The 27,448-nt window shown below is 36.9% G+C and overlaps 1 protein-coding gene across 6 annotated transcripts in view; it reads left to right on the plus strand.

Moving 5' to 3' along the window:
• The window catches only part of STXBP4 (syntaxin binding protein 4), a 185,764-nt gene that overhangs the window by 104,889 nt on the left and 53,427 nt on the right, over nucleotides 1-27,448 (plus strand). Inside the window, exon 17 of one of the 6 annotated variants that reach the window (XM_055335447.1) lies at nucleotides 2,877-3,485. The exons of the other annotated variants lie outside the window; for them this stretch is intronic. Coding sequence (XP_055191422.1) covers nucleotides 2,877-2,911 — 35 coding nt within the window. The 3' untranslated portion in view covers nucleotides 2,912-3,485. Of the gene's footprint in view, nucleotides 1-2,876; nucleotides 3,486-27,448 lie in introns of those variants that run through there. 6 annotated transcript variants of the gene reach the window in all.

Here is a 27,448-nt window from a genome sequence, read left to right on the forward strand (position 1 = left end):
TTAGATTTGATAAGCTATGATGACCTCTTGGAGTCTTGGTTTCCTGTCTGGAAAGTAGGGATACAATCTTCCCAAGATTGTCTCAAGGATTGAGTGAACTAGTGTAAAAGTGCTTTGTAAATATAAAGCACTGTATAAATAAAGGTTGTTTTAGAGTTTTTTATTTTAGTTAGAATCATTGACCAAAATTTACCTCATCTTAAATAATTTTTATGATTTACAGATATTCAGCATAAAACAGCAAGGCTTAAGGAACTTGAATAACTTCCAATCAAGTCTAGATTCCAACCTAACTCATTGACAGCAATGTTTTTCTAAGGAGGTTGTATTGGGGGAATACCTGCATTTTCTTTTTTATTATAAACCTTTATATTGTTTGATTTTTTTCTTTTTTTAGAGTGAACATTCAATTCTGAAATTTAAACCATGCTTTTTAAAAGTAAAAATTTTTAAGGATCATCGAAAACTTAATTTTTTACTTAAAGTAAAAAATAAAAGCTGTCTTTGAAACCATTTACAAAATGATGCATATAGAAGGAATAATAACTGTGCCTTGATAAAGATCTTGAAGATACAGAGTTAAGAACTGAATCTTTAATAGTATTTTTTGAAAACATCTGACTTTATGAACTTGTTCAGCCAACATTACCAATTAGACTAAAAAATGATTAGGTCTTGGGACTCTACAGTGCTATTTGTGTTTCTCATTTCTTTTATAATAACCACAAAATGCTAATGAAAGTTAAAGTTCAAGTAGAATAGAGCATTGAGAGTGTGAAAACCTGCTTCTAGGGCAAGATTTTTTAAACCTTAGGTAAATTCCTCAACCTCACTTTTGTTCCATTTATGAAATGGAAAGAAGGAGCATTACAGCTCATTATATCACAGGATAAAATGAAGTATCATTTATGAAATTGTCTTTGGTTTTTACATAAAAAACAGTTGTTTGCAACCTAAATGATATCTTTATCAAAAAGATAGATTCATTTTTACTTGTAGAGAAGCAGAATAGTATTTAAGAAGACCATATCCTACAGGGTTCAAATTTCAGCCTTACCACCTAATAGATTTATGCCTTTGGGGTTCTGTAATCTCCCTGAGTCTCATTTTCTTCATCTCTGAAATTGGAGATATCACCAACTCATAGGGTTGTTTAGAGGATTAAAAGTAATATATCTGAAAAGGCTAGCTGATTAAAGATAATGTTTATAAAGTGGCTCCCATCTGGTAGGTGCTCAATATATATCATCATTATCTTCATCATTATAACCTTCATCATTCATTGTCAGTGTATAAGAAGAGAATTTTGTCCTGGCAACCTAGTCCTATATAAACTATTCTCTCCCCACCCCACCTTTTTCTTTTCTTTTATCCTTTCCTTTTTTTTTTTTCTTTTCTTTTCTTTCTTTTTTTTTTTTTTTTTAAAGCTGGAAACCTTAGAAGGTGGCAAAAGATTTCTACTCATGTCAATTTATGTAATCTATCATTATTAAATTACTCCAATGGTTGTAAGAAACCAACTGCTAAAAACAATTGCCAAGTAACATTTCATTCTTTAAATGAGCAATAAAGAAGCCCAGCTTTAGCTCACATTTATTTAATGTCTGTGAAGTTTGAAACAATAAAGTTTATGTCTAACCGGAAATGTCAAGGGTTCTCCAAATGCCATAGTCTTTTTATGGAGAGGGAAGCCTTGCTGAACTTGTCTAGAAGATAGCAGTACTGAAATTGCCTAGGAATGGGTACAGCTAGCCACCAATTCACTGCAAACCCTCAAACTACACTTGTACAGGCATTTCACCCATCCAAGGAAGGAGTAAGCCTTATAGATACCTGACAGAAGAATGCTCCAGAGAGTAAGTACAAAAACCCTGAGGCAGAACAGCTGCTATGCTTGAGAAAATAAGACATTATGGATGAAGAGGTCTAGTTCATGGTATCATTTAATTCTCAGCCTGTTTGCTTTCATAACGATCTATTTCTTTTTCAGAGTTTTATTTATTTAAGTAATCTCTACATCCAACGTGGGCCTAGAGCTCACAGCCCTGAGATCAAGAGTCACATGCTCTTCCTACTCAGCTAGCCAGGCACCTCAACAGTCTATTTAATGTTGGCCTCCTCTTTACCTCCAGATCTCTATTTCATTCCCATATTTTATTCTCTTCATAGGACTTCACACTATTTTTTTTTTTTGTTTAGTTGCTTACTATCTGTCTCCTTCTCCTATCTGAGCTCCTCTATGAGCTCCTTGAGAACAGGGATCTTGAATATTATTGTTCATTACAATTTAGAATAGTACATGGCACATAGTAGGTGTTCATGAGATAGATCTATTTTAAAATTGTAATCAATATTTGTTTAATAAGATATTTAATACATATGAATGTTTAATATATGTCTTGATGTCATTTACTAAGGAGTGAGTTGAAAATAATGAAGCATCATTTTTATTCACCAGAGGGCCACATATTAACAATGATTGTTAGCGAATACATAAGGAAACCAACACACACACTGTCGACAGATATTACTCAACTCAGTTCTCGTAGACAGCAGTCTGTGTCTCTGAGAGTCTAAAACATACATTTTTTGACCCTTCAGTTTCACTTCTAGGAATTTATTAAATAGAAATAAATACCCACCCATATGAATGAATCTAATATATAGCAATATCCACTTATATATACAAAAAGACATTAGCCAATTCTCTCCACAAATATTTATGAGTACCTACATATGAGACACTGAGATCAAACTCTGCAAATGTTGAGGATGCCCCTGTAGTAGAAAGTAAGCAGCTAAAGCTCAGTCATGAGGTAGGAGAGACTTGTAAAAGAACAGAATTAACTCTTTTCTCTTGTACGTATGGACCCTAGGTGGGTGCCACACACCATCAGCTGGAGCTTTATGACCAAAATATTTCCATGAATGACCAGATCTGGAAGAAGGGGAGTAAGACTACAGGCATTTTCCTGTCAGAAATCCATGAATGTGAATGAGAGTGATGCTCCAGAAAGAGCATTAGTGCTGAAAAAAAGAAAGAAACCAAAGTAAATCTGTAAAAGTGGACTTTGAACAGCCCAGGCAGAAAAAGAATATGAATGATCCTTTCATTAAGGTGGATCATTAACTGGTGTGTGCCAAACTGTTGTAATAGAGAAGCACTTCAACTACCAAAATACCTGCTGGGATTGTAGTTCTACCAAAAGAATCTAACAAGGATGCAATTGTTTAATTATGTATATATAGCACAGATTCCAGGAATTAGGTACTTATCTAGACATATTCCAGATTCCAGGTTTTGTTATTTGTGGGTTTTTTGTTGTTGTTGTTGTTGTTGTTGTTGTTTTTCATTTTAAACTTGGGTTGGGCAGCCCGGGTGGCTCAGCGGTTTAGCACCGCCTTCGGTCCAGGGCCTGACCCTGGGGTCCCGGGATCGAGTCCCACGTCGGGCTCCCTGCGTGGAGCCTGCTTCTCCCTCTGCCTATGTCTCTGCCTCTCTCTCTCTCTCACTCTGTGTCTCTCATGAATAAATAAATAAAATCTTTAAAAATAAATAAATAAACTTGGGTTAAATGGGTTTGTTCTCACATTTAGAGACCATGGATGGGAATGTGGCTTGTAGCGTAATAAATCCTAGAAGATGAACTCCACTCAGAACTTCACTTACGGTCTCAGCAAATGGAAAGGACAGAGATGTACATATAAATTGAGGGAGATGTCCCAGAGTTCTGTGATGAGCTTAAATGTTCAAACAAATGTACAAAAGCTGAACAAAGAACCTAGAACTAGCAAGAGGAACTTTCTTAAGAATAGTGGCAGGAAAATTAAAGCCAAGATTAACTTCAGCTTTAAAAAATTTTAAAGGTGAAAAGAGTTATATTTGAAGCAATAATAAAGAGAAAGAAGATTTGGTATATTAAGTTAACATAGAGGGGGAAAGTCAAGTAATGTGGTAGATCCTCTCTGAGTGAGGGTCCTTACGATCCCTCCTTCCCAGTGTTCATACCTTTGTGTGATCCTGTCCCCTGGAGGATGTACAGGACCTGTAATTTACTTCTAACCAATAGAGCACAGCAAAGATTGGATGTATATGATAATATTGCACAAGATTTTAGTGCCCATCTTGCTGGAGTCACTCACTCCTTCCTGGCTTCAAAGAAGTGAGCTACTATGTTGGGAGACCCACTTGGCAAGAAGCTGAAAGCAGCTTCAGGCAGATAGCCAGGGAAACAGAGGCCTTTAGTTCTATAGCCACAAGGAATTGAATTCTGTTGACAATAGCAAAACCTTCCCCAGTCAAGTCTCACATGAGACTGCAGCCTTGTGAGACCCTAAGCAGAGGCCTTGGCTATGCCATCCCCAGACTCCTGACCTACAGAAACTATGAGGTAATAAAATATAAGTGTGTTATGCTAAACTGCCAAATGTGTGGTCATTTGTTACACAGCAGTAGAAAAATTATATCATAAACTACTGCCATCTGCATCTATCTTCCCAGTTGTGAATATAACCTTTTAACGTGCCATGGCTAGAATTTTCCTTGGAAATAAAACATTCTGTCCTATTAGAATAAGAGATACAAATTACATTTAGAGATCTGAGTCAACCTTCACACTCCCCATGAGATGACTCCTCTATCCCCTTCAACTCTTTGACTCTTCTATCCAATCAAAGGAAATTTAGAGGAATAATAGAAGGTATACTTTTTTTACAATCTCAATTAAGACACCAACCTCTAGAAACAGGTGCTGTTGTGTTAGAAATGCTGTCATGAGTCTTCCTCAGAGAAGCAGCTCTCCCTCCTCATCATGTGATACAATCTCTTTCACCTTAGCACACCCACTACCTATTACAATGCCTGACACATGGTTGATTCTCCATGCCTGTTTGGTGAATGAATTCCTTAAGTTATACCTCACCCATAAACACAATAAGAAAGAAAGTCATCATTCCCTACTGTGGTGCTCTTCTCAGACCTTTGGGCGGGAAAAGGCAAGCATGACATTTATTAATGTGCAAGGAAGCAAATGAATAAACTCAGAGAATACGGAGATGAGTGAATTGCTTTTTGTAAATAAAAGGAACCTTAAAAACCTAATATGAATACTGATTATTTCATAATTGTCTTTTTTTTCTTTTCAATCTACCAAGTTGTATTCAGTTTTATAGGAGAGACATAGTCACTGTTGGTAGATGCCAAAAGCTTAATTGTCTGACTCCAAATGATACTGACATAATAGACTCATTTGCTATGCTTCCATTCTCTTATCTTCACATCACATAAAAGTACAAACCTTTTATAACCTGACAATAATTGAAATGCCTTTATCTTTTATTCATTTTATTTTCAGCTTCCTTCTTTGTAGACCTCTAGTGGAAACATAATTTTAGCATCATTCATTCCTGTTTAATACACTGAATGCCTTGTCCATTGTACCTCATTACAAGCAATCTGTGAATTTTTTATAAATACTTTTGTTAATTCATTCCTAATTGTGCTGTTGGACATTACTGATGACAAAATGCTCAAAAGATTTGGTTTCATTTACATAACATATAAGTGGAAAATGAGCAAAACTATATGCTTCATTGCTTGCTGTCCTTTTCAGAAACATGATATTGTTTTAATTTAAAGGAAATGAAAGTATTTCAACTCATAACATTGTTATTTATGAGTGAAGAAGTTACATATCTGTTGAATTGGAACTTTCATTTATAAAAAGTGGCTCAAGGTACCCAGCTGGCTCAGTCAGTGAGCATGTGCCTCTTGATATTGGGGTTGTAAGTTCAAATCCCATGTTAGGTGTAGAGATTACTTTTAAAAAATTCAAGAAGTAGCTCAATGGCCATGTATATTGCCTACGAATGTGGTTTGTTTTTGTTTTTTATTTATCTAACAAGTGCTATATTCTCCCTTATAGTCTATTCTCTAGTGTCTTTAATGCATAAATCAGACCCCATCACTCCCCAAGTCAAAACTCCCCAAACATTTCACATTACACTTAGAATAAGATCCACACTCCTTACCATGGCTTACAAGGTCCTTCTTTTTTGCCCTAGCTGTCTGATCTATCTCATTGTTTACCACCCTTCCCCTGCTCACAGTCTACCAGCCATACTGGTCTATAGTTCTTGAGCCAAATTCATTTCCACCCCACTGCCTTTGTACTCGCTGTTCCACTTCCCTGGAATGGTCTTCCTTCAGATCTTCACAAGGTTCACTTTCATGTTCTGGGTGCTCTAATGTCATTTTTTGAAGAGGTTTTTCCTAGCCAACCTATCTAAAATAGTAGCCCCTGTTACCACTATCAATCATTCATGATCCCTCTACATTATTTGTTTTTCTCATAGCACTAATTGCCGCCTGAAATTGTGTCTGCCCTATGAGAATGTAAACTTCAGAAAGGCAGGGTCCTCACTCGTGGTGTTCACCACAACCCCAGTATCCGTCATTACAGCAGTTACTCAGTAGGTGTGAGTCAACTAATTAAGTAAATAAGATCATGGAGGTAGGTTGTATAGGACTACTATACGACAACTGAAGAGAGAAACAAGAGAAGTCAAAATGGCACTGAATTTTTAAGTCCAGATTATTGAAGGGTGGTAGAAGCATTAAAAGCTGCAAGCAACCCAGAGGGGAAAACAGTTTTGGGAGAGAAGAAAGACGAGTTCAGTATTAGATATTAGAAATGCTGGTAGACATCTAGAGGGAGATTGGAAGAGACCACAGGACTAGAGATGTTGCTCCAGGGATTATTCTTGTAGTTCTGATGGTTGAAGTCCTAATAGTAGAGAGAAAGATTGTAACACAGGAAGAAGGAAAAGTCTTTTAGGGACAGCTCAGAGGAGGAAGAGGGGCCAGATGGGGAACAGTCAGGATGATAGAAGTAGAAATGAAGAGTAGAATATTGAGAGGTTAAAAAAAAAAAAAAAAGCCTAGGAAAAGAGAATTTCAAGGAGTAGTAGTAAGCAACGCTCAATGCTGATAACAAGAGGACAATATGTGGGAAATGGATTGGTGGTGATTGTAAGCATTTGTGACCTACAGCGGGAAGCTCCAGTAGATTCGTGAGGGCAGAAATACATTTTACACCAACACTGTCTTGAATGTCAGTTTAATCTTTCTTCTATGATTCATGAGGCATTTCAATATCTCTTAGGACCTCCTGGTCATATTATAAATGTCAGTTATGTAACTCTGGTTTAAAAGGTGTAGGGTTAAGGGAAAAAAGGTACAGGGAATTGAACTGAACCTATGCTGATCCTACAGCATGTGTTGGAAGTTATAGTCTGAACGTGTCCCTGCCTGGGCCCAGGTTTCTGTGATTTTTCTAGGGAGGGATGCCATGTGCTCTGATAGCTGTCAGCAACGTGTCATTTCAGCGTGTGCCTCATTTTTTCTAAATTGAAAAGTGCTAAGATAAGAGGGAGAATGTTAGTTAGGCCAGCAATATTTTTATTTTATTGTCTACTGACATAAAAAAAAGTGTTAAGCTTTATTTTTGTTATTTTGCAAAGATCTGAAAAAGAATGAATAAGCAGGAAAAATTGCCCATAATCCACTACCAGGAGGTGATCATTATTTACATTTAGCCTTCTTACGTTTGGTGTTTCCCACCCCGCCCCTTGCCTTTTTAAAACTTCTAACACTATTGTTATTTTTATATAATAGCAGAAAGAGTACAGTGGCTAAAAGCGTGGACTCGAGAACCAGGTCTCCTGGGTTCAAATCCCCCATCAGCCTCTTATGAGCAGAATAACCTTGATGAGTCTCATAACCTCCCTGTGCCTCAGTCTCCTCACCTGTAAAATGTAGGAACCATTAATTCTCTTATAAGCTCATTTGTTCTGATATCTGGGGTACAAAACAGAGTGGATCCCATATCCTTCCCACCTTTCCAATCTTATTTGTTCCATTTTCCCCTCTGCTGACAGTCATTTAGAAAAACTTCTCATCCTTTTTGTCATTTGCCTCTCTCTTTCCCCTCATGTTCTGTACTTTTGTCATATTGTCTTGAAAGGCAAATGTTGTTTACAAATAAAATATGGGTTAGGAGCCCCCTCTACTCCTGGAGACCGAGCTAAACTGAGAAACTGAGGAACCCAGCTGAGGATTATACTGTCTATCATAGCCATAAATTTGTATCGCCCTGTACCCTCACATTCAAGCCAAATATGGCCTGGGTCTGTTCTGAAACAAAAAAACAAAAGGGTAATAAACTAATTAAAGCATTTGATTGTCTGTATCAGAGTTATTATTCTAAAAAGCCATTAACCATACAATAATAATCAAATGACTGGATGGGCTGTTAACAGTAATATGTCCCTTAAGGCAGCACGTCACTACTGTGTGTGCTGTGTGCAGACTTTGTGACAGAAATGTCTGTAAGACTAGGCTAACTGTGAACTATTTAAGTAATAGAGAACTCAAGGGGAATTTCTTTTTTTAATTTTTTTTACTTCAAGAAGGGTAATTGATCAAATTACCCTTTATCCTGTTTACTTCAGGAAAATAATTGGTGAAATACCATCAAGGCAGAACACCTCTCTAATGGCTTCATGATTGAAAACAAAACTAAGCCCTGAGTTCTCCCCCATCAGACTGGACAGGTCCCTTGGATATGGCAATCGTGGATCCATTTTCCAGAGCCAACTTTGAGTATTTTGGCACCCTTTTAATTACTGTTCTGATTTGGGGCTATGAAAAAAAAAAAGTTGAAGTATCTGTAATATCCTTTTTTTGTGAGCAAAGCTTTTGTCAATTTGAGCCTTTCCTAAAAGCATCTTGGTGCTGTCCTAGTCTTATGATGTAGGTTGTAACCCAGAGGCGGGTCTGTCTTTATTAGTAAGATACTGACAAAGTTCTGTCAGGTGCATGGCTATGCTTCAGGTTGGAGAGTTTTTGTGAGCAGAAAAAATGCTTTTATTGCTGGAGAAGATGGTGAATTGACTGACATTAACTTAAGGAAACAGACAGCGGCAGGTTTTTCTAAGTATCTCGCAGTAAATCAACCTTCAAAGACTTCCTTCGGAAACACATTGGCTCTTTTTAAAAATATAAATACGTTAAACAAAGTTCTTAAATCATGGAGATCTTTTTTCTAATCTGAAGGCAAGAAAAATATACCAGTACATAATATGACTTCCTAGAGAGTTGAACAATAGAAAGCACGGGTGTGCTGGCTGCATCCCACTGAGCTGTGGGCTTCATAGTTCTTTGTGTGTCTTCATTCGTTAGGGGTTGGAAAGGAGGAAGATCACGTTCACGTGGCCGCTTGTGTCCTCTCAGACCTTGAAGTTTTCTTCTAAAGCATGGTGAATTATATACATCTTCCCAAAGAGAAGAGCAAATTTTGTTCATTTTCTGAATTTTTTTTAGCTACATTCTCTTTGTTGTTGTTGTTGCCCTTTGAAGTAGAAACCATCATTTGTTTTCTCTTTAATGAAATGCAATGACATAATTATTTTTAAATAAGCTGTTTACCAGAGTATTTGAGGCTCTGGCCCAGTCATAGTTTATAATAGTAATTCCTCAGCAGGGTTCTGCCAGTAACGAACCTGAAGTTCAGAGTTATAAAGCAATTGCAGAGTAAAGCCAATCTAAACAGTGTCATTTGTTAGGAGACTGAGACATCATCTCCCAGCACCTAGCATTATTCTTTAAATTAACAAACAGTTCAGGAGTCAAATCTGAACTAAAATTGACTAATCAGGGATCCCTGGGTGGCGCAGCGGTTTGGCGCCTGCCTTTGGCCCGGGCGCGATCCTGGAGACCCGGGATCGAATCCCACATCGGGCTCCCGGTGCATGGAGCCTGCTTCTCCATCTGCCTGTGTCTCTGCCTCTCTCTCTTTCTCTCTCTGTGACTATCATAAATAAATAAAAATTAAAAAATAAATAAAATAAAATAAAATTGACTAATCAGAAATGATCCATGCACTAGGTTTAACCATCGTGGGAAATAATAGAGGAAGATTTCAGCTCTTTTTCTGAATTGTTAGTGACGATATAGCTCAGGTCTCCTACCTTAGTATTAATACTCCAATAGAGGAGTATAGACAAATTCCAGGAAATAATGTCCTTGTTTGATAGTTTATATGTAGACAAAACATTTGAGCTGTGTTCTCAATGTCTCAAGGTCTAAAAAGTTTCATGAGAAATGCACATTTGTAAACATTTTTTTAAATGCTCAAAGGAGATAGTACCATTTCCCAAAGACCTCATCAATGCATTCAAAACATTGCTGTGGAGTGTATTTGCATTCGAGAATATAGTTTAGATATTTTACTGTCAAAATACTTTGTGGTGCTTGTGTTATTTCCAGACACCTTTAGCCCCTAAATTACATCACGCAGATATGTGTTTACTGTGACATCACATTCAGAAAGCCATGGAAGCAAGCAAATCTGTTGGAATGTACAGGGCAGTGAGCATGCTCTCTTTCCTGTTTAGTTGTTGGCTTGCCCTGTGACATGCCTAGTTTCCCTTAACTTGGGGAACTTCTCTTAACTTCTCTTAATTCTAGTGCCTAATGATGCTACAGAAACTTAATTGGTATTTAAAACAGTTTTTGAGATTTCCAGATAAAGATTTCACAGAAGCACAAATTTTATTATCTGGCTTTCTGTCTAGTGGTTGCTCTTAGTACACACTGAATATAACCTCCACGAATATGAAGGTAACATGTTAATAAGACTGTGTGGAGGACAAAAAGGATAATTATGACTATAACTAATTATCATGTAACTTAACCAAATGTAATTACGAAGCATTTAATTGTTAACTTTTCTTTAAACATGATTTTCTTATTTGAGCAGAAGGCAAAAAAACAAAAACAAAAAAGCATTGAGCCTTTGTGTTCTTCTTTTATAGCAGTGCTCAGTTATGTGACCTAGATTTCCAAATCTCTGTAGTATTTCCTGTACTAAACCAGTGTATTCCCTTTCTGCACACCTACCACTACTAATAAAATGTGAGTCAGCTACATAGAAGCACTACCTATGTAAAGTTTTTAATCAAAATCTTTTGTTAATGAAAAACAAGTACATAGTGCTATTATAATGCAGATGAACTCATGAAGTATAATTAAGAATCTTTCTAGAGGGAAATTTCTCAGGAGGTAAATATTTAAAGATTCACTTTTAAATTTTTTTTAAAATGTGCTTTTTCTGTCTACTTAAACATATTTTTTATTTTTATATCTGATGTCACCTTAGAATTCTTGGTAGGCAGAAACTTGGACTCTTTAATTTGATACTGTAGTAAACAAATATTTTTTGTGCTATTCTCTTCAAAGAATCTTTCTTGTTATTATAATCTACTGTTATAATCTCATGGTTTTTTTTTTTTAATGAGTATGTATACTCTGGAAAGCAAAGCACCCTCCAGCTCTGTCATGTCAAGTGATATAGCAGATTTCAGCCATACTATGACCTTTCCTCTTGTTGCTATCCTTTATGTAAAAAAGACTGGGTTGCGAAATTTTCCCTTTGTGATCCATTCAGATGTTGACGATAACCAAAGTTCTTAGGCAACCATTATGCTATAACATTACTGTCAGGAAACTGGACAGATTCCAGGTTACTTCAATGAACATGCAGCTCATGGTCAGAGCTTCCCAACACTCTGGCCTTGACTAAATAGCACAGCACTCATTCAAGAAGTATGTCTCTTAAAGAAACGCAGACCTATTCAATTGGCTATAGTCAGAAAATTTTAAAAAAAAAATAGTTTCAGCTATATAGATATAAGATCAAACATCTGTGTTGAGTGAAATGCTGACTCTAGCTGTTTCCAAAGGTACAGATATTTACATTATATGAGCAGAACAACTGAATGATGGATTGAATGCTTTTAGCTTGTATTTCAATTATTACCATAGTCTCCAAGAACTTCTATAAAAGGATTTGTTCCCTCCTGCAGTCATCTCACTGCTTCTATTTCTTCCTTCCCTCTCTTCCTTTCTTCAACAAATACTGATTGAGTACCTACTGTGTGTCAGACACTGTATGTTGAGTAAGGGAATAAAACAGACATGGCCTCCCCAGAGCATACATTTGATAGGGAGTAATTGCACATCTTGTAAAACTTTTATTATATACTTACAAATTGTGATAAGTGTTCTAAAGAAAAAAGTAAGGTGCTATTTATTTTCCAGCAAAGATTTTTGAGGGCCTACTGTATGTCAGGCATTTTGTTAGGTTCATGGTAAACCGGGATGAATGAAACAACATCATCCCTAGCCTTGTTGAGCTTATGTAGGGTTGAGGAAAATGAATAATAAACAGGAAGACCAATAAATGTCATTCAGACTGAGAAAGTGCAGTGGCTGTAGTGTACATGTTGCCCTAATAGAAATGAGAGGAGGACAGGGATGATTGGTCTGTGTGATAAGCTTTCAAGTGGTGACTTGCAAGATGACTAGGAGTCAACCATCTAATGAGCTAAGTAGAGAGCATCCCAGAAGATGCTCATCCCAAGGGAAGGAGCTAGCTACCCACTTCAAGAGATGAATGGAGGCTAGAATAGATTCACTTAGTGAGATGGGGAAGATTTCAGGAAGGATCTGCTTTTGAGAAACAAATTAATTTTGGAAAAATTATGTCTAATTTGCCTATGAGACATCTAGGTGGAGACTATTGGGGTATTGCTTATATTAGTCTGGAATCAGAAGAAAGGGCTGTGCTGGCCAAATTTGAGAGTCATCAGCACATGTAGGGTTTTTAAAGTTTCAGAAGTTATGAGATCACCAAAGATTAGGAATTTAAGTTGAGAAAAGAAGGGGATCCAAGACTGAATACTAAGAACAAAATTTAGAGGTCTATAGAGAAAGAATAAGCTAGACAAAAAAAAAAAAAAATAAGGCAAGTATAGTATTGTGGAAACCAAGAAAAAATTAGTGGTTTAAAAACTTTTTTTTAATGTATTTATTCATTCATTCATTCATTCATTCATTTATTTTAGAGAGAGAGTACATGGGGAGGGGGGAGTGGCAGAGGGAGAAGAGAGTGAGAATCCTCAAGCATACTCCCTGCTGAACATGGAGCCCAACATAGGGCTGAGTCCCAGGACCCTGAGATCATCACCTGAGCCAAAATCAAGAGTTGGCCATGTAAGTGATTGAGCGAGGCACCCCAAGAAAAGCTGAGTGATTTTAAAGTATATACTTTTGAATAGTTAAGTAATTATCCTGGTAAATAGTAAAATTTTAAAATATTACTCTCAGTAAATTATAAAATACCCCACAGTCATTAACAGTGTGTATGTGTTTTTAGAACCACTTTGTCCAAAAAGTTAGAAAATATTTTAATCACGTTAACCAGCCTATCCCTTCTCTCCATAAAGCATACTGATTGATCCCCATGGGTGATATCTGCTCCTATCTGATAGGCTTCTTTCCAGTACTACCCTGAACTTAAACTGGTGCCAGTTAAAATGTATATCAGAGTTGGTTGTGTTTGTTTCCAAAAGGATTAATGCCAGGTATACTTGCTACTATAAATTAATTGTATAATTTGTAATTTAATGAAATATGAATATGGAAATAGTTATTTTTAAAAAATTAAGTTAAATGCTTTAGAGAGATTTCATAAAGGTGAGCTTATAATGCTATTGATTAGATGTGAAGGAGTCATCTATAAAAGATTGGGGGGAAATTATAAAAGTCTAGATGAGTTCTGCTCTTGGATTGTTTCATAACTATTTTTCGTTCTCAATCAACTTTAAAGAAACTGAAACTGGAAATGATAGCTGATACATTTTGAGTGTGGTTTCTGAAAAAAAAAAATAACAATACAGAACCCTAATCAGAGGACTAATCAACATAGAAAAAACTTTGGCCTATAAAGATTGACAAATGAATGTATACTTATATGTTTTGATTCAAAACAAAATATCTAAGTATATAAAATAAAAATATATCTTCATATATATGATTCTTTAACTGATGGTTAATCTTCTACTGTAGCCAAAATCTTTGTATCCAGTTCTTTTTTTTTTTTTAAGATTTTATTTATTTATGAGAGACAGAGAGAGAGAGAGAGAGAGAGAGACAGAGACACAGGCAGAGGGAGAAGCAGGCTCCATGCAGGGAGCCCGATGTGGGACTCGATCCCGGGACTCCAGGATCACGCCCTGGGCTGACGGCAGAGCTAAACTGCTGAGCCACCCGGGCTGCCCTTTGTATCCAGTTCTATCATATGTCAAATGATACAAAGATAAACTTTAACTCAGCCTATGATATTACCAAAATGTATTAATAAATTATTGAATAAATGGAACCTTGCAATATAAATTCATTCCTTTTCTTTCCTGGTTAAGTACCTCAAACAAAGAAAATTAATCTTTAGATATTTTGAATTTCCTAAGCATATGCATATTGTGTTTCTGCCCTCAGCCTTTGTATTTGTTATACTGATAACTTTTAAGAATGTATTTGATTAGTCATCAAATCAGACCAACATTTTATAATCTCACTTTTATTCTTAACACATAACCACAATTAAGGTTACCAAACCACACCTCTCAAGTAGAAAATATTATACATTAAAAGGATTCTACCTCCCACCCCCTTATTTTCTGGAATTCTCTTTTTAATTAATTTCAGACCTTTCCCAAGCTACTTTGAGGGACATGAGAAAGAATAATTTTTAATACTGCTACATCTTAAATATTTCTACAGATTTAACTGCAAGCATTTAACTTTTTATCAGTAATAATATTTTCAAATTAAAACTCCATACTTTTTAAAATATTTTATTTATTCATGAGAGAGAGAGAGAGAGAGGCAGAGGGAGAAGCAGGCTCCATGCAGGGAGCCCAATGTGGGACATGATCCCGGGACTCCAGGATCACACCCTGAGCTGAAGGCAGTTACTCAACCGCTGAGCCACCCAGCGTCCCTTAAAACTCCATACTTAATTGTTAGGTGGTCATTGATCAATGTGGGATGGCAAGTGATTGTGATTAGGTAGATCATGAAATAGAAGACAGTGATCCAGTGGGGAAAAAATAAAGTTTAAGATTCCCAGGGTTTATAAATTAGATTCCTAAAGTAGACTTGACTTACTGGATTTTAAATAGAAGTGTTTACAGGTACACACACGTGTCTGATAATCAAATACAATGTTCATGGTTTCTGCCGATAAAGAGTGGCATGCTAGTGCTTGTGTGTTGCTCAGGAGGCAGCTTCAATGCCAATGTAATGCTTTGAGACATTATTATATATAGCACCAGAAGTTAAGTCTTTGGGCCATCAGATAGAAAAAACAGAAAGACAAATTTTGGGTTAATTCTGAGCATGAAACTTGGACAATTAGACCTATCCAAAAATGTGAAGTTCTGTGTTTTTCCCATCACTACAAAGCCTGGAGAAGTCCCAAAAGACTTGTAGATATATTGGATGAAAATGAATCTTTTCTTCTGAAACCCCTTCTGTATAGCTGCTATAGGACATTGAGCATTTTGTGCCTTAAGCAAAGGGCAGGTGAGTTCATGAGGGATGAAATACAACCAACTGGATGCTCTGGTACAGGACTTCATCTCCTAGAGGAAGGACCATCTTTTTATAATTCTCACAGGAAGATCAGTACCATTGCAGGCTCCATGCCCTCAGAGTTGCATTGGCTCAGTTCCATTTTCAACACAGAATAGAAATGTTTTATCCATGTCACAGGTTAGCCATGGCTATTTTCATACATGTGGGTCTTGCCTCCCATTTTTTTCATTCCAACACTAAGAGTCTCTGTAAGCAAATGAGAGGAGATGGATTAAATATTCAATTCACAAGATAATACATTTGGAACCAAGTATGTTTGAGGAAGAAGACTCAGTACCCTCCAGGAGTTAGCAGTCTATGGAAGGAGGGAAATAAAATATTTGTGCAAATTATCATAATGCAAAGTTGAAGACACTAAGTATTTTATGAATGATACAAAGTGCTAATAGCTCAGAAGAATAAGGAGGGAAATTGTTTTAAAATCAGTAAAACAGGTATCCCTGGGTGGCGCAGCGGTTTGGCGCCTGCCTTTGGCCCAGGGCGCGATCCTGGAGACCCGGGATCGAATCCCACATCGGGCTCCCGGTGCATGGAGCCTGCTTCTCCCTCTGCCTATGTCTCTGCCTCTCTCTCTCTGTGTGTGTGTGACTATCATAAATAAATAAAAATTTAAAAAAATAAAATCAGTAAAACATTTATAGAGAATGAAACATTTAAGATTTGGCTCAGAGAAATTTTGAATGGCAGTGATGGAACCAAAAGGAAGTTGAGGTGAATGGGAGACAAAGGAAACACATCGTAATTTAAAAGCCCTGGAAGAATTATAAGATGCAAGATTGAAACGGATATCTCATTATTTATGCCATTAGAAGCAACCACAGTTGAGAAAATATCTCAACATGAATAATTAACTATATGCCCATTTGCACTGATACCTGAGGGTCCCCCAAAGTCTCAGGCCTACTTATTCTGACAAACCTGGTACCTTAATATCTTAACCTTAAACCACTCTCCTGTTGTTTTGTTTTGTTTTGTTTTGTTTTATTATCACCTATGGCTAGTTCAATGTTTGCCTGACTCTGTCAATCATATTCGAAACTATAAAATCAGATACTTGCTTTCTCAGCCTCCTACATCTAGGGGTAGCACCACAACTCAATTCTGGCCAATGAGATACCGACAAGAGTCTGCTTAGAAATTTCTGGAGAGGCGTTCGATTAACAGACAAGGACAGCCAGAGCTGGACCACCGCTTTTTCCTTTCTGCCTTCAATGTGGATATAATGCCTGTAGTTTTGGAGACCCTCTTCAACCACAAGGTGAAAGGAATGAGGATGAACTGCCTATACACTAAGGATGCTACAGTAGAAAGAGCCTGGGACCTTGGTGTTATTGTTGAGAAACCTCCCCAGCTCCTAAAAAGTAAACCCCTTTATGTCCATCTAATTGAGTAGTTTGTCACTTTCACCTGAAAGCATTCCTTGTGAAAATGCCAAATTTTTCTAAATCTCTCCAGGCAGTATTGCTTTTTTTTTTAAAGATCTGAGGATAAGTCTTAGTTCTTGAGGTGTGATATCATTCATAGAAGGCAGTTAATTTAAACTCCATCTAAATGAGTTTAAGAAGTCAATACAAGAACCAATCAGAAGTTTCTCTCTAGATTGTAATCTTTCATATTTAGATATGTGTATTTATGTTTGATTTCTTAAGCAAATGAAAATATTAAAATTAAAAGAATTGCTTTAAAACAAGAAACTTTTAAGAACTTTTGAAGCATTTCTTTAACAATAAGTACTTAAAGTCCTTAGTTATAGGTATTTATCCAATCAATAAAATACATCCTTAAATAGGTGGCTCAGTGGGTTAAGTGTCCAATTCTTGATTTCGGCTCAAGTCAATCTCAGGATTGTGGGATTAAGCCCTGCATTGGGCAGCATGCTCAGCGGAAAGTCTGTTTGGGATTCTCTTTCTCCCTCTGCTTCTGCCTCTCCCCCTGCTTATGTGTTTTTTCTCTCTCTCCCTCTCTTTCTCTCTGTCTCTCATGCACACATGCATACACACACAAATGAATAAAATCTTTATATATTATCATATATATAACATGTATTACCATATATATGGTGTGTATGTGTGTATATGTGTGTGTGTGTATATATATATATATATATATCCATCCTTAAATGAAGATCATTATCTCAAATCAAGGTGCACTTGAAAGTAGGAAACTACATTTTTAAATTAGTGAACCAGCAAAGTAGTTGGATAACCTTCTGCCACAGTACTTTTGTTATCAGGATCCCCAAATATAACAACTTTTCTTTTTGTTAGTAATTTATTAAGCTAATTCAATGAAGGGAAAAAGAAATGCATTGGGGTCTTACTATAGCTGAGTGGAACAGTATAAAGTTAAGGGGAGAGTTGGCCAAATTGGCTCCTAACTTACTTGGAATGCTTGTTTATATCCATCAAACCATGTCAATATATAGAAATAAAAATTGGCTAAAATTGTGTTTTCATCCTGAATTGTCAGAAATTATAATCATCACTGATCAAATGAGAGATAACTCTCATATTTCTTAGCTTCTTATGATATGGATGATCTTTACTAAGTACTGCCAGACAGAGAGGTAGGATAAAAGAGAATTGGAGTAAGAAATGATATAGTGTGACCTAATGTTACCATAACAGACCACCTGATTACAACAGCAAGTAGCAATGAACAAAAAAAAGAGAAGGGGAAGAAATAAAAGAATATTGTATAAAGAAAATGTGATTTGAAATCCTAGGAGATAATGCACTCCTAATTATACTCAGTACTTAATAATTTGTATTCACTAAAATATTTGATGATTGGTTACTGCTGCATGTCTAGGCTGTGCTGGGTTGGGTTAACCTAAAGATGTGACAAGATGACAGGCTAGGTCACCACGGACACATTATCAAAAATATCTGGGTAAAAACAGAAGTGTGGCCCCCATGATACCATGAGAAGAGATGGTAGTAACAGCTTTCTTTGGAGAATCTGAGGAGTAAGATGGAAGTCCAAATGACAGAATAGGCCATGAGGCCAGAAGGTATGGAAAGCAAGGCAGCAGGAGCAGAGGTCCATCATGCATCAGGGAGCTGAGTTTCTGAGTCTGCAAATAAGATGCATGTGTTTGGGCCTGACCTTCACTTACATGGCGCCTGTTTACATGCTATTTGGGAAGATATGATTTAAGGGATTTATAGAATTTTTTTTAATTTATTCATGAGAGACACAGAGAGAAGTAGAGACATGGGCAGAGCTCCCTGTGGGGCTCCCTGTGGGGAGCCCGATACAGGACTCAGTCCCAGGACCCCAGGATCACGAAGCCACCCACGTGCCCCAACTCTGATTTCTATTAATATTTTTATATGTAAGCATTTAAAAAATAAGTAGGAAAAATAATAGGATGAAATTGGTTTAGAAACGTCATTTGTCTCCAGCCTCACAACAGATTTACTCAAAGTACTGGATTTAAGCCCTTAAGACAACTTTATTTTTGTTGTACCGATTGGCAGATTTTATATTTCTGAGTTCAAGTGCTTTAAAGAGTACGAATTTACCTTTATGCAGTCAAGTTGAAGTAATTCTGTCAAGTAAGCTGATTTACCAGTGTGCAAATTTGGATCCATTTTATATAGCTGTGTTAGTTAGCTCAAGCTTCCATAACAAAATACTGGAGATGGGTGAATTAAATAACAGAAATTTATTTCTCACAGTTCTGGAGGTAGGGAAGTCCAGAAACAAAGGCATTTACAGAATAGACTGTGGGTTTCATTCTGAGACCTCTTCTCGTGGCATATGAGCAGCCACCACCTCTCTGTGTCCCCACATGACCTCTCCTTTGTGCATACATGGGGAAGGTGTCTCTTATGAGGACAGTAATCCTGTTGGATCCGAGCCCTCACCCTTAAGATCTCATTTAACCTCTTTTTTAAAGATTTTATTTATTTGAGAGAGAACACGAGCAGGGGCAGGGGTTAGGGGGAGAGGGAGAAGGAGAAGCAGACTCCCACTGATCAGGAAGCCCAGAGATGAGGGACAGATCCCAGGGCCCTGAGATCATGACCTGAGCAGAAGGCAGAAGCTTAACTGACTGAGCCACCCAGACACCCCTGACCTCATTCAATGTTAATTATTTCCTTAAGTGCCCCTGTCTGCTAGTACAAGGACACGGGGTTCAGACTTCAACATACAAATTTTATGGGGATACATTTAGTTCATAACAATAGCAAACTGTTAAGCAGGCAGTAATGAATAATTGAGAGCTAATACACTATTTACATTTGAAAAAGAGGTCTGAGTACATTTTTACATTCAGCATAGAAATTGTTCAAAAAGCGTTGTCACAGAATGTCATAGTGGATGATCACTAGATTAGAAGTTACATTACTGTCTTTCTCTATAATTGACTCCATGACAAAGCTCTTCAACCTATTTTGGTGTCAGTTTCCCATTTGTAACATCAGACAATTGAATAGAGGATTCCTGAGATCTCTTTCTATTCAAAAATTCTGTTAGTTTTGCTTCCACTATGGCCAGGTAGGCTCCTAGATGACTAACCATCCTGCCCAACCCAAATTATAAACCCTGGGCAGAAACAAAAACCAACCACCTAGAGTCTCTGGAGAGTAAATAAAATCAGGCAGATTCCAGGGATTAGTCAAAACTTGGAAGAAGAAACCAACATGGGATAAGTTTTTCATTTGTTCCACTTTCAGGGTGAGGATAAAGGACCCAGGGCTGGGACTAGGGTAAGGCAAGCAAGGCACCCTAGGTGCATCACTGTTGCATGCTGACACAGCACTTTGCAAGCCAGAGAGTTAAATTTTGCACCCTGGACACCTCACTTGCCTCATCTTACTACAAACCTTATTAGCAGGACCCATACGGCAGTAAAAGTCTGATAACCTATAGTCTTTATAGACTATGGAACTAGAATATGAAGTTTGGGGCAACTGTTACTACTAGAAAGTAAAGGGGAAAGCCCAGAGAGGAGACAGCCAGGTGTAAGGAACTTCAAATTCTGTGAATAACCTTGGCCCAAGTCTCTGGCTGAACCCACGCTATATAAGTTCAGGGACCATTGCAATAGCCCAGCTAAGCAAGGAAAAATTGAACTGAGATTTGAGCCATTGCCCGAAATATAGATCTTATAGCTTGGGTCCAACCAACATTCTTCAGAGTACTATAGGAGAATTTATAGTTTCCACAATATAACTTTCATAATTTATTAAACATAAATCAAAGTTACCCAATGTAAAAACAAACAGGAAAAAGTCTTTTTTTCGAGAGAAAAGACAAAGAACAGAGGTCAAGTCCCCGAAGATCTAGATGCTGGTACAAGGACTTTAAGAGTATCTGTTATAACTGTGTACAAGAAAATATACTCAACAATCAATGCAAAAATTGGCTGTCTAAGCAGAGAAATGTAAATCATTCTTAAAAACTAACTGGAAATTCAAAAAGTAAAAGTTATAATATTTTTAAAAATTGGAACAGTGTTAGCCTCTGGGGGGATGATAGTTAAGAATCCACTGGAAAAGGATCTTTCTGGGATGATGGCAATATTCTATATCTTGAAAAGGTTTGGGGTTACATAGCTCTAGGCATTTGTCAAAATTCAGTAAATGTGCACTTAAGATTTGTACATTCCACTATATGTAAATTTTCCACCAAAGGAAAAAATTCTGGATAGACTTCCTAACTGAAAGGTCCCTATGTCAGAGATCTGCCTACAAGCTGACAAAGAAACTCTAGTACATGATGATGGTCTTTGAAATTCATTCAAAAGTGATTATTGAGTGACTGTATTCCATAGTGATGAGCATTTCAGGTAGAAAGAACAGTATCTGGAAAAGCATAGAGGGAAAGACAGATATATTCTAAGAAATAGCTCAGTGGCTAGACAAGTGGGATTAATAGGACATGAAGATGAAAACAGACTGAAGCCATATTTTAAAGTGTCTTTTAAAAATATTTTTTATTTTTTAAGATTTATTTATTTGAGGGAGGGCAGAGGAAGAGGGAGAGAGAAAGAATCTGAAGCAGACTCCCTGCTGAGCGTGGAGTCTGATGTGGGGCTCGATGTCATGACCCTGAAATTATGACCTGAGCCAAGATCAAGAGTCAGACATTTAACTGACTAAGCCACCCAAGAACCCCAACATTTTTAATGGGGTTGTTCATACCACTGCTTTGAAAGATTTCCCTCTGCTCTTTTAAATTAAGAGGTGTAATTTATATACAATAAAATATAAGTATATAAGTCACTGAGTTTTGACAATGTTTGCGGTTACATACCACCACCATGATTCCAGGACTTTGCCATGTGCCCCTGTATAATCAGTCTCCTCCATTATTCCTGGTCTCAGGCAGCCCCTGATCTATTTTCTGTCACTATAGTTTTACTTTTCCTAAAATTTCATATTATACTAAAAGTATGTAACATCTTCTGATAATATAGAGCTTTTAGGATTTGTCCATGGTGTTGTATATTAATTATCAGTATTGCTGAGTGATGTTCCACTAGATTGATATTCAACTTACTTATCTAGTCACTAATTGATGGACATCTGAATTGGGGCTATTACAAAAGCTCATATGAACATTCAAGTATGTGTCCTTTTATAGATATGTGCTTTTAAAGGGGTTCTGAATTCTATACTATGGATTGTTAAAAAAAATTTTAAGTGGTCATTATATTGTGAGTGCTAATATTCTTTGTAGAGGAGGAAAGGCAAAGGTCAAATACTTTTATTAGAATTTGTAACTCATTCATATTGAGTTTATCTGACTGCATGCAAGTTACTATTGTAAAAATTCCCTTGTTCTACAAAGGGGTTTTTATTGCTTTTCTTTAAATCTTTTTAAAACATACACTTCATAAAAAGTTAAATCTTAAAGACAAATACCCAAAACATTTGATTTTATGATTTGTTCTATTTTGCCTGAGATCCTTAGCAGACTTCCAGATAAACAGACTTCTTTTTTTTTTCATTCAAAGACAATGTCAACAGCAAAATGCTAAATGGTTAGGAATTAGCGATACTTAGAGTTATCAATATCCTCAGTATGGGAAACATTGATGATCTTGATTTTTGTTGTTGTTGTTTTTAATGATCTTGATTTAATTTCATCTGGTCTATGTCATCGTTTGTAAAATTGCCTATCTGATGGTCCTCCACTACCCTGTTGTCAAAATCTACAAATAACAGTTGTGCAAATATTTGTGAGAAAGTTCGCCTGGTGAGTACAAAGAACTAAGAACAACAGTAGAATTTCAAATATGTGCAGGATTCACTGAACCATCAGCCGTCACGGGAGGCAGATTTCTCTAGTCAGTCAACAAAAAGTTTCTTGAGTAACCAGTGTATATGTGTGTAAGGCACTGTTCTGAACCTGGTCACCATGCTACCAGGCCTGGGATAGTACGCATTCAACAAATGTGAGTAGAAAAGGTGTTGAGCAAAGTTTCTGGCAGATCCAGGGTCTGGGGATTTAAGGAGCCAACAGCACTGTGAAGAATATTCAGCAGAGGTTACCATACTGGACAGGTTCTAAAGGAGATTTTGACTGGCTCTACCAGCTTGGATAAGATTCTAAATCAGATCAAGCGATGGGGCCTGAAGATTTGAGGCCACCATAGCCAAACTCACTTTACCTGCGAAACTTAAACTGTGTTTAAATTTAACCTGCCCTAGTCCCTTTTATATATTCTCTCTCCTGCTTTTTTTTTAAATATAGTCTGTATTTATACACACAACTATAAGCTTTATACCCAATTTTGTTAGGAGCAGTGAGAATTTTTTTTTCATCTCTTTATCATCTTTACCCTCTGGTCTCTCATTCTCTTGCTTACATCCTTCTCTTTTTCTATCCTTTCTCTTCTCCTATTGAAGAATGAACGAAAAACAAAACATTTTTAGTTTTCTGGACTTAGTTGGGAAGAAAAGTTTATAATCCCATATCTAATTTAAATTGTCGATTACTTTGATAGTTTACACATCTCCTTTAAAAATAAAACTGAAATTTAAAAAAATAAAAATAAAACTGAAATTAGTTACAAAGTTCTTTTAATTTGTATGTGTTTTTTTTTTAAGATTTATTTATTTATTCATGATAGACAGAGAGAGAGAGAGAGGGAGAGGGAGAGAGGCAGAGACACAGGAAGAGGGAGAAGCAAGCTCCATGCCGGGAGCCCGACGTGGGACTCGATCCTGGGACTCCAGGATCGCGCCCTGGGCCAAAGGCAGGCGCTAAACCGCTGAGCTACCCAGGGATCCCCTGTATGTGGTTTTTGATATATTTTTGTCAGTGACATTTCCTGGGAACAAAAAAAGTCTCACACTTCTGATTTAGACACTATATGAAATAAATAATATGATCATTGTGGTAGATGGAATTTTAAGGTGCCTCCCCCCAAACTCCTGGCCACTGGTATATATACACAATTTCTACTAGTTATTCAACCAAATACTAATCTAGGTGCTGCTGTGAAGAGATTTTGCATATAAATTAGTTGACCTTAAAACGGGGAGATTATCCACACAAGCCCTTTAAATCTGAGTCTAGAAATCAAAGACAGAGAAGTTAAATTGAAAGCTTGAAAAAGATGCTACATGCTATTGCAACTTGAAGAGGGAGGGGTCTCGTGGCAAAGAATGCCAGCTATGTTTAAGCTGAGAGTAGCCCTTTAAGTCCTACAGCTTCAAGGAACTGAATTCTGCCAACAAAAAAATGAATTTGGAAGCAAATTTCCCTCCAGAACCTGGGGATGAAAACATATCTCAGCTGACACCTTGATTTCAGTTTTAATACCCTGAGCAAAGAACCTAGTCATGCCATGCCAGACTTCCATCCTTCAGGACTGTGAGCTGAGAAGTGGGTATTGTCTTAGGCTGCTAAGTTTACAAGAAAACATATACAGCCGTAACATATGTTTTCTTGAAAGCTCACTTCCAAAATACATAATTTCTAGAATTCTGGTATTCTGGTATGGGACACTTTTATAAATATGTTATGGTAGTAGAACGCTAATGACATTCCATTGATGTACTCATGAAATCACCTTAAGAGGTACACTAATTCCTCTTGTCAGTTGAATCAAGCATTTTGACCAAGTTAACAAACTGCTCTTCCTGTTTTCTTAGATCAAGTCTGTCTGCCTATTACTCTCAGGCAACCTGCTAGTTGCAGGCAAATAGTGGTGTCTATTTTGGGCTACCCAACATGCTGCCGTTAGATTTAACCAGTGAATATCAAGCTTCCTTGACAGTAACTCTACACCTCTAGTCACTAAATCAGTTTTCCTGAATGGTGTAGAAAAAATAAGTGGGGGACGCCTGGGTGGCTCGGTGGCTTAGCGCCTTGGGCCCAGGGAGTGAACCTGGAGTCCTGGGATCAAGTCCTGCATCGGGCTTCCTGCATGGGGCCTGCTTCTCCTTCTGCCTGTGTCTCTGCCTCTCTCTCTCTCTCTGTATGTGTGTCTCTCATGAATAAATAAATAAAATCTCTTTAAAAAAAGGAAAAAGTAAGTGGAATTCATTTTTCCCCCTTCTAGTAGGTCTATTAATTCATGTTCAGTAGCCACTAACCTCTTAATATGTTTATTACTCTGATAATAGTGCTTTAAGGAAATCCTGTTTATCTTCATACACTAAAAGGAATTAGGAACCCCACCCACTCCGCTTACACACACATACATCATCTCTTTAGACTAATTATACAGAGAAAGATCTCACACTCTAGTGAGGATAGCTTCAGCAAGTTTTATGCTCAGTTATATTAGTGCATGGAATGAAGTCCATTTTATGTCCTTGATTTTGAGCAAAACAAGCCTACAAACAGATCATTCCCCCAGCATATAAATCCCTAAGATAATTGCCAATAGAATCCTGCATTCTCACCTTCAGTCTGGGTCATGAGATGAGAGTTAACGGTATAAGAAAGAATGCTTAAACTGGCTTCTCAGGTATCTGGACCCCATGATCTTAACTGGAAATAAAAGACTTTCAACTGTAAAAACACTGAGTTTTGCATCTGTTGGAAAGAGAACCGTAGAAAATGAATATTAGCTTCTTCCATCCTATTAAGTGGACACTAGTAATATTTGACCAGAATGGTGACAACAAGATAAAGAGGACTATGAACCACCAAATAACCTCTACAAATATTTTTACCATGTTGTTCATTTAATATGTTACAGCTTTTTAACTTGCTCAATGAGTGACTTCTAACTAGAAATAAATTATATCTAATTATGTTACCACTTAAACTTCTGAATTTGAGACATACAAATATAGAAACATAAAATCTTTCTACATTATATATGTCATTTGCTTTTTTTTTTTTTTTTGTCTGCTTGTTTAAATGGTGTATGTAACCATGTGGTAAAAACTCAGGCCAGGAATCTAAAATTATATCTGTTTACAGTTTATGCAAGTCTAATTTCAAGGAGTGTTTAAAGCACAATTCAGGAAATCTATATAGTTTTTTAAGAGATTATTTCCTTAGAAATTATTTTTATATTTAAAATACTGCATTATTTGGTTATTTTTAGGTTACAATCATCTCTCCATATAATAGATTCCTTTTTCATAGTAAAATTAGCTAGTAGTTCTTTTAAAATTGGTACTGCGATTCAGACCTACGAATTAACTTGTACAATTGTAAATCTAACATAAAATGTCTCTAAAATAGACTGCTTTGTGTTCAAGCCTAAAAATTATTTCGGTTCCTTTCAAAAGAGCGTTTCTCTGGGTAGTAATGCAGAGATTGAGATAGGGAAGTTTTGTTTTCTTTGTTGTTGTTCTTATTATGGTTGTTCAAAAAGCTAGACACAAAGGTATTTTTTACCATTTTGAAGTTTGGTGGTTGACCATGCACCCAGAAGTTAGGGAAGTGGAAGCAGCACAGCACTGGTTAAAAGCATAGGCTGTAGGGATGCCTGGAAGGTTCAGTGGTTGAGCGTCTGCCTTGGCTCAGGGTCTGATCCTGGGGTCCTGGCATTGAGTCCCACATTGGGCTCTCCACAGGGAGCCTGCTTCTCCCTCTGCTTGTGTCTCTGCCTCTCTCTGTGTGTGTCTCTCATGAATGAATAAATAAAATATTTAAACAACAGCAAAAAAGTATAGGCTGTAGCACCAAAGTGCTTGAGTTCAAATTGTGACTGTACCATTTATTAGCAGTATGGCAATGGGCAAGCTACTTAAATGTCTGGGTCCCTGGGTTTCCTCTTATCAGATAAGGTCAATAATAGCACTGATGGCAAAGGATTGTTAGGAAGATCAGTGAGTTAATGTTTATGAGACAGCTGAAAGAATGTCAGGCACAAAGAAAGCTCTGTGTGAACATTTGATAAATATACAGCTGATTGTTAGGGCACTGTTTCTCCACCTCTCAGACTAGGCTGATAGAGTGTCATGTAATCACTTAATGGACAAAATGGTATTTCTCTCCTTTGATTTTTTTGGAACTTTATGTCTGTTAGGACTAAGGTATGGGCTCCACACTGGTTATATTGGAGCTGGTTACTACTGGCTTGCAAGAATTTTGTGTGCTGACTGTCAAACATGGCCATTATTAAAAATCAAAATTTTAAACTGTAAATTAAATTACTTTTTTAAAAAAGTAATAAAAATACTCAAAACTCACCACTTCCTAATCATTTTCCTACTATCATTTTCCTATACTATCATCTTTGTTCTTATGTATGTCTGTTACATCTGAGAACACTGCACATTGGTGTACCACTTGGCATTGCTCCCCAACACTGTAGTTAGTCACATCGCATTAGTAGCCTGAAATCAGTTATAGTAGGAGTAATCACACTACAGAAATAAGCAAATGCTATAAACAAGGGCTCCTCGCTGCACTAAGAGCTGGTTGCCAAATATTTACCATCACCCATTCAATGAATGGGTG

The sequence above is a fragment of the Nyctereutes procyonoides genome, unplaced genomic scaffold (assembly GCF_905146905.1).
Source record: "Nyctereutes procyonoides isolate TBG_1078 unplaced genomic scaffold, NYPRO_anot_genome, whole genome shotgun sequence".
Classification (NCBI taxonomy): domain Eukaryota; kingdom Metazoa; phylum Chordata; class Mammalia; order Carnivora; family Canidae; genus Nyctereutes; species Nyctereutes procyonoides.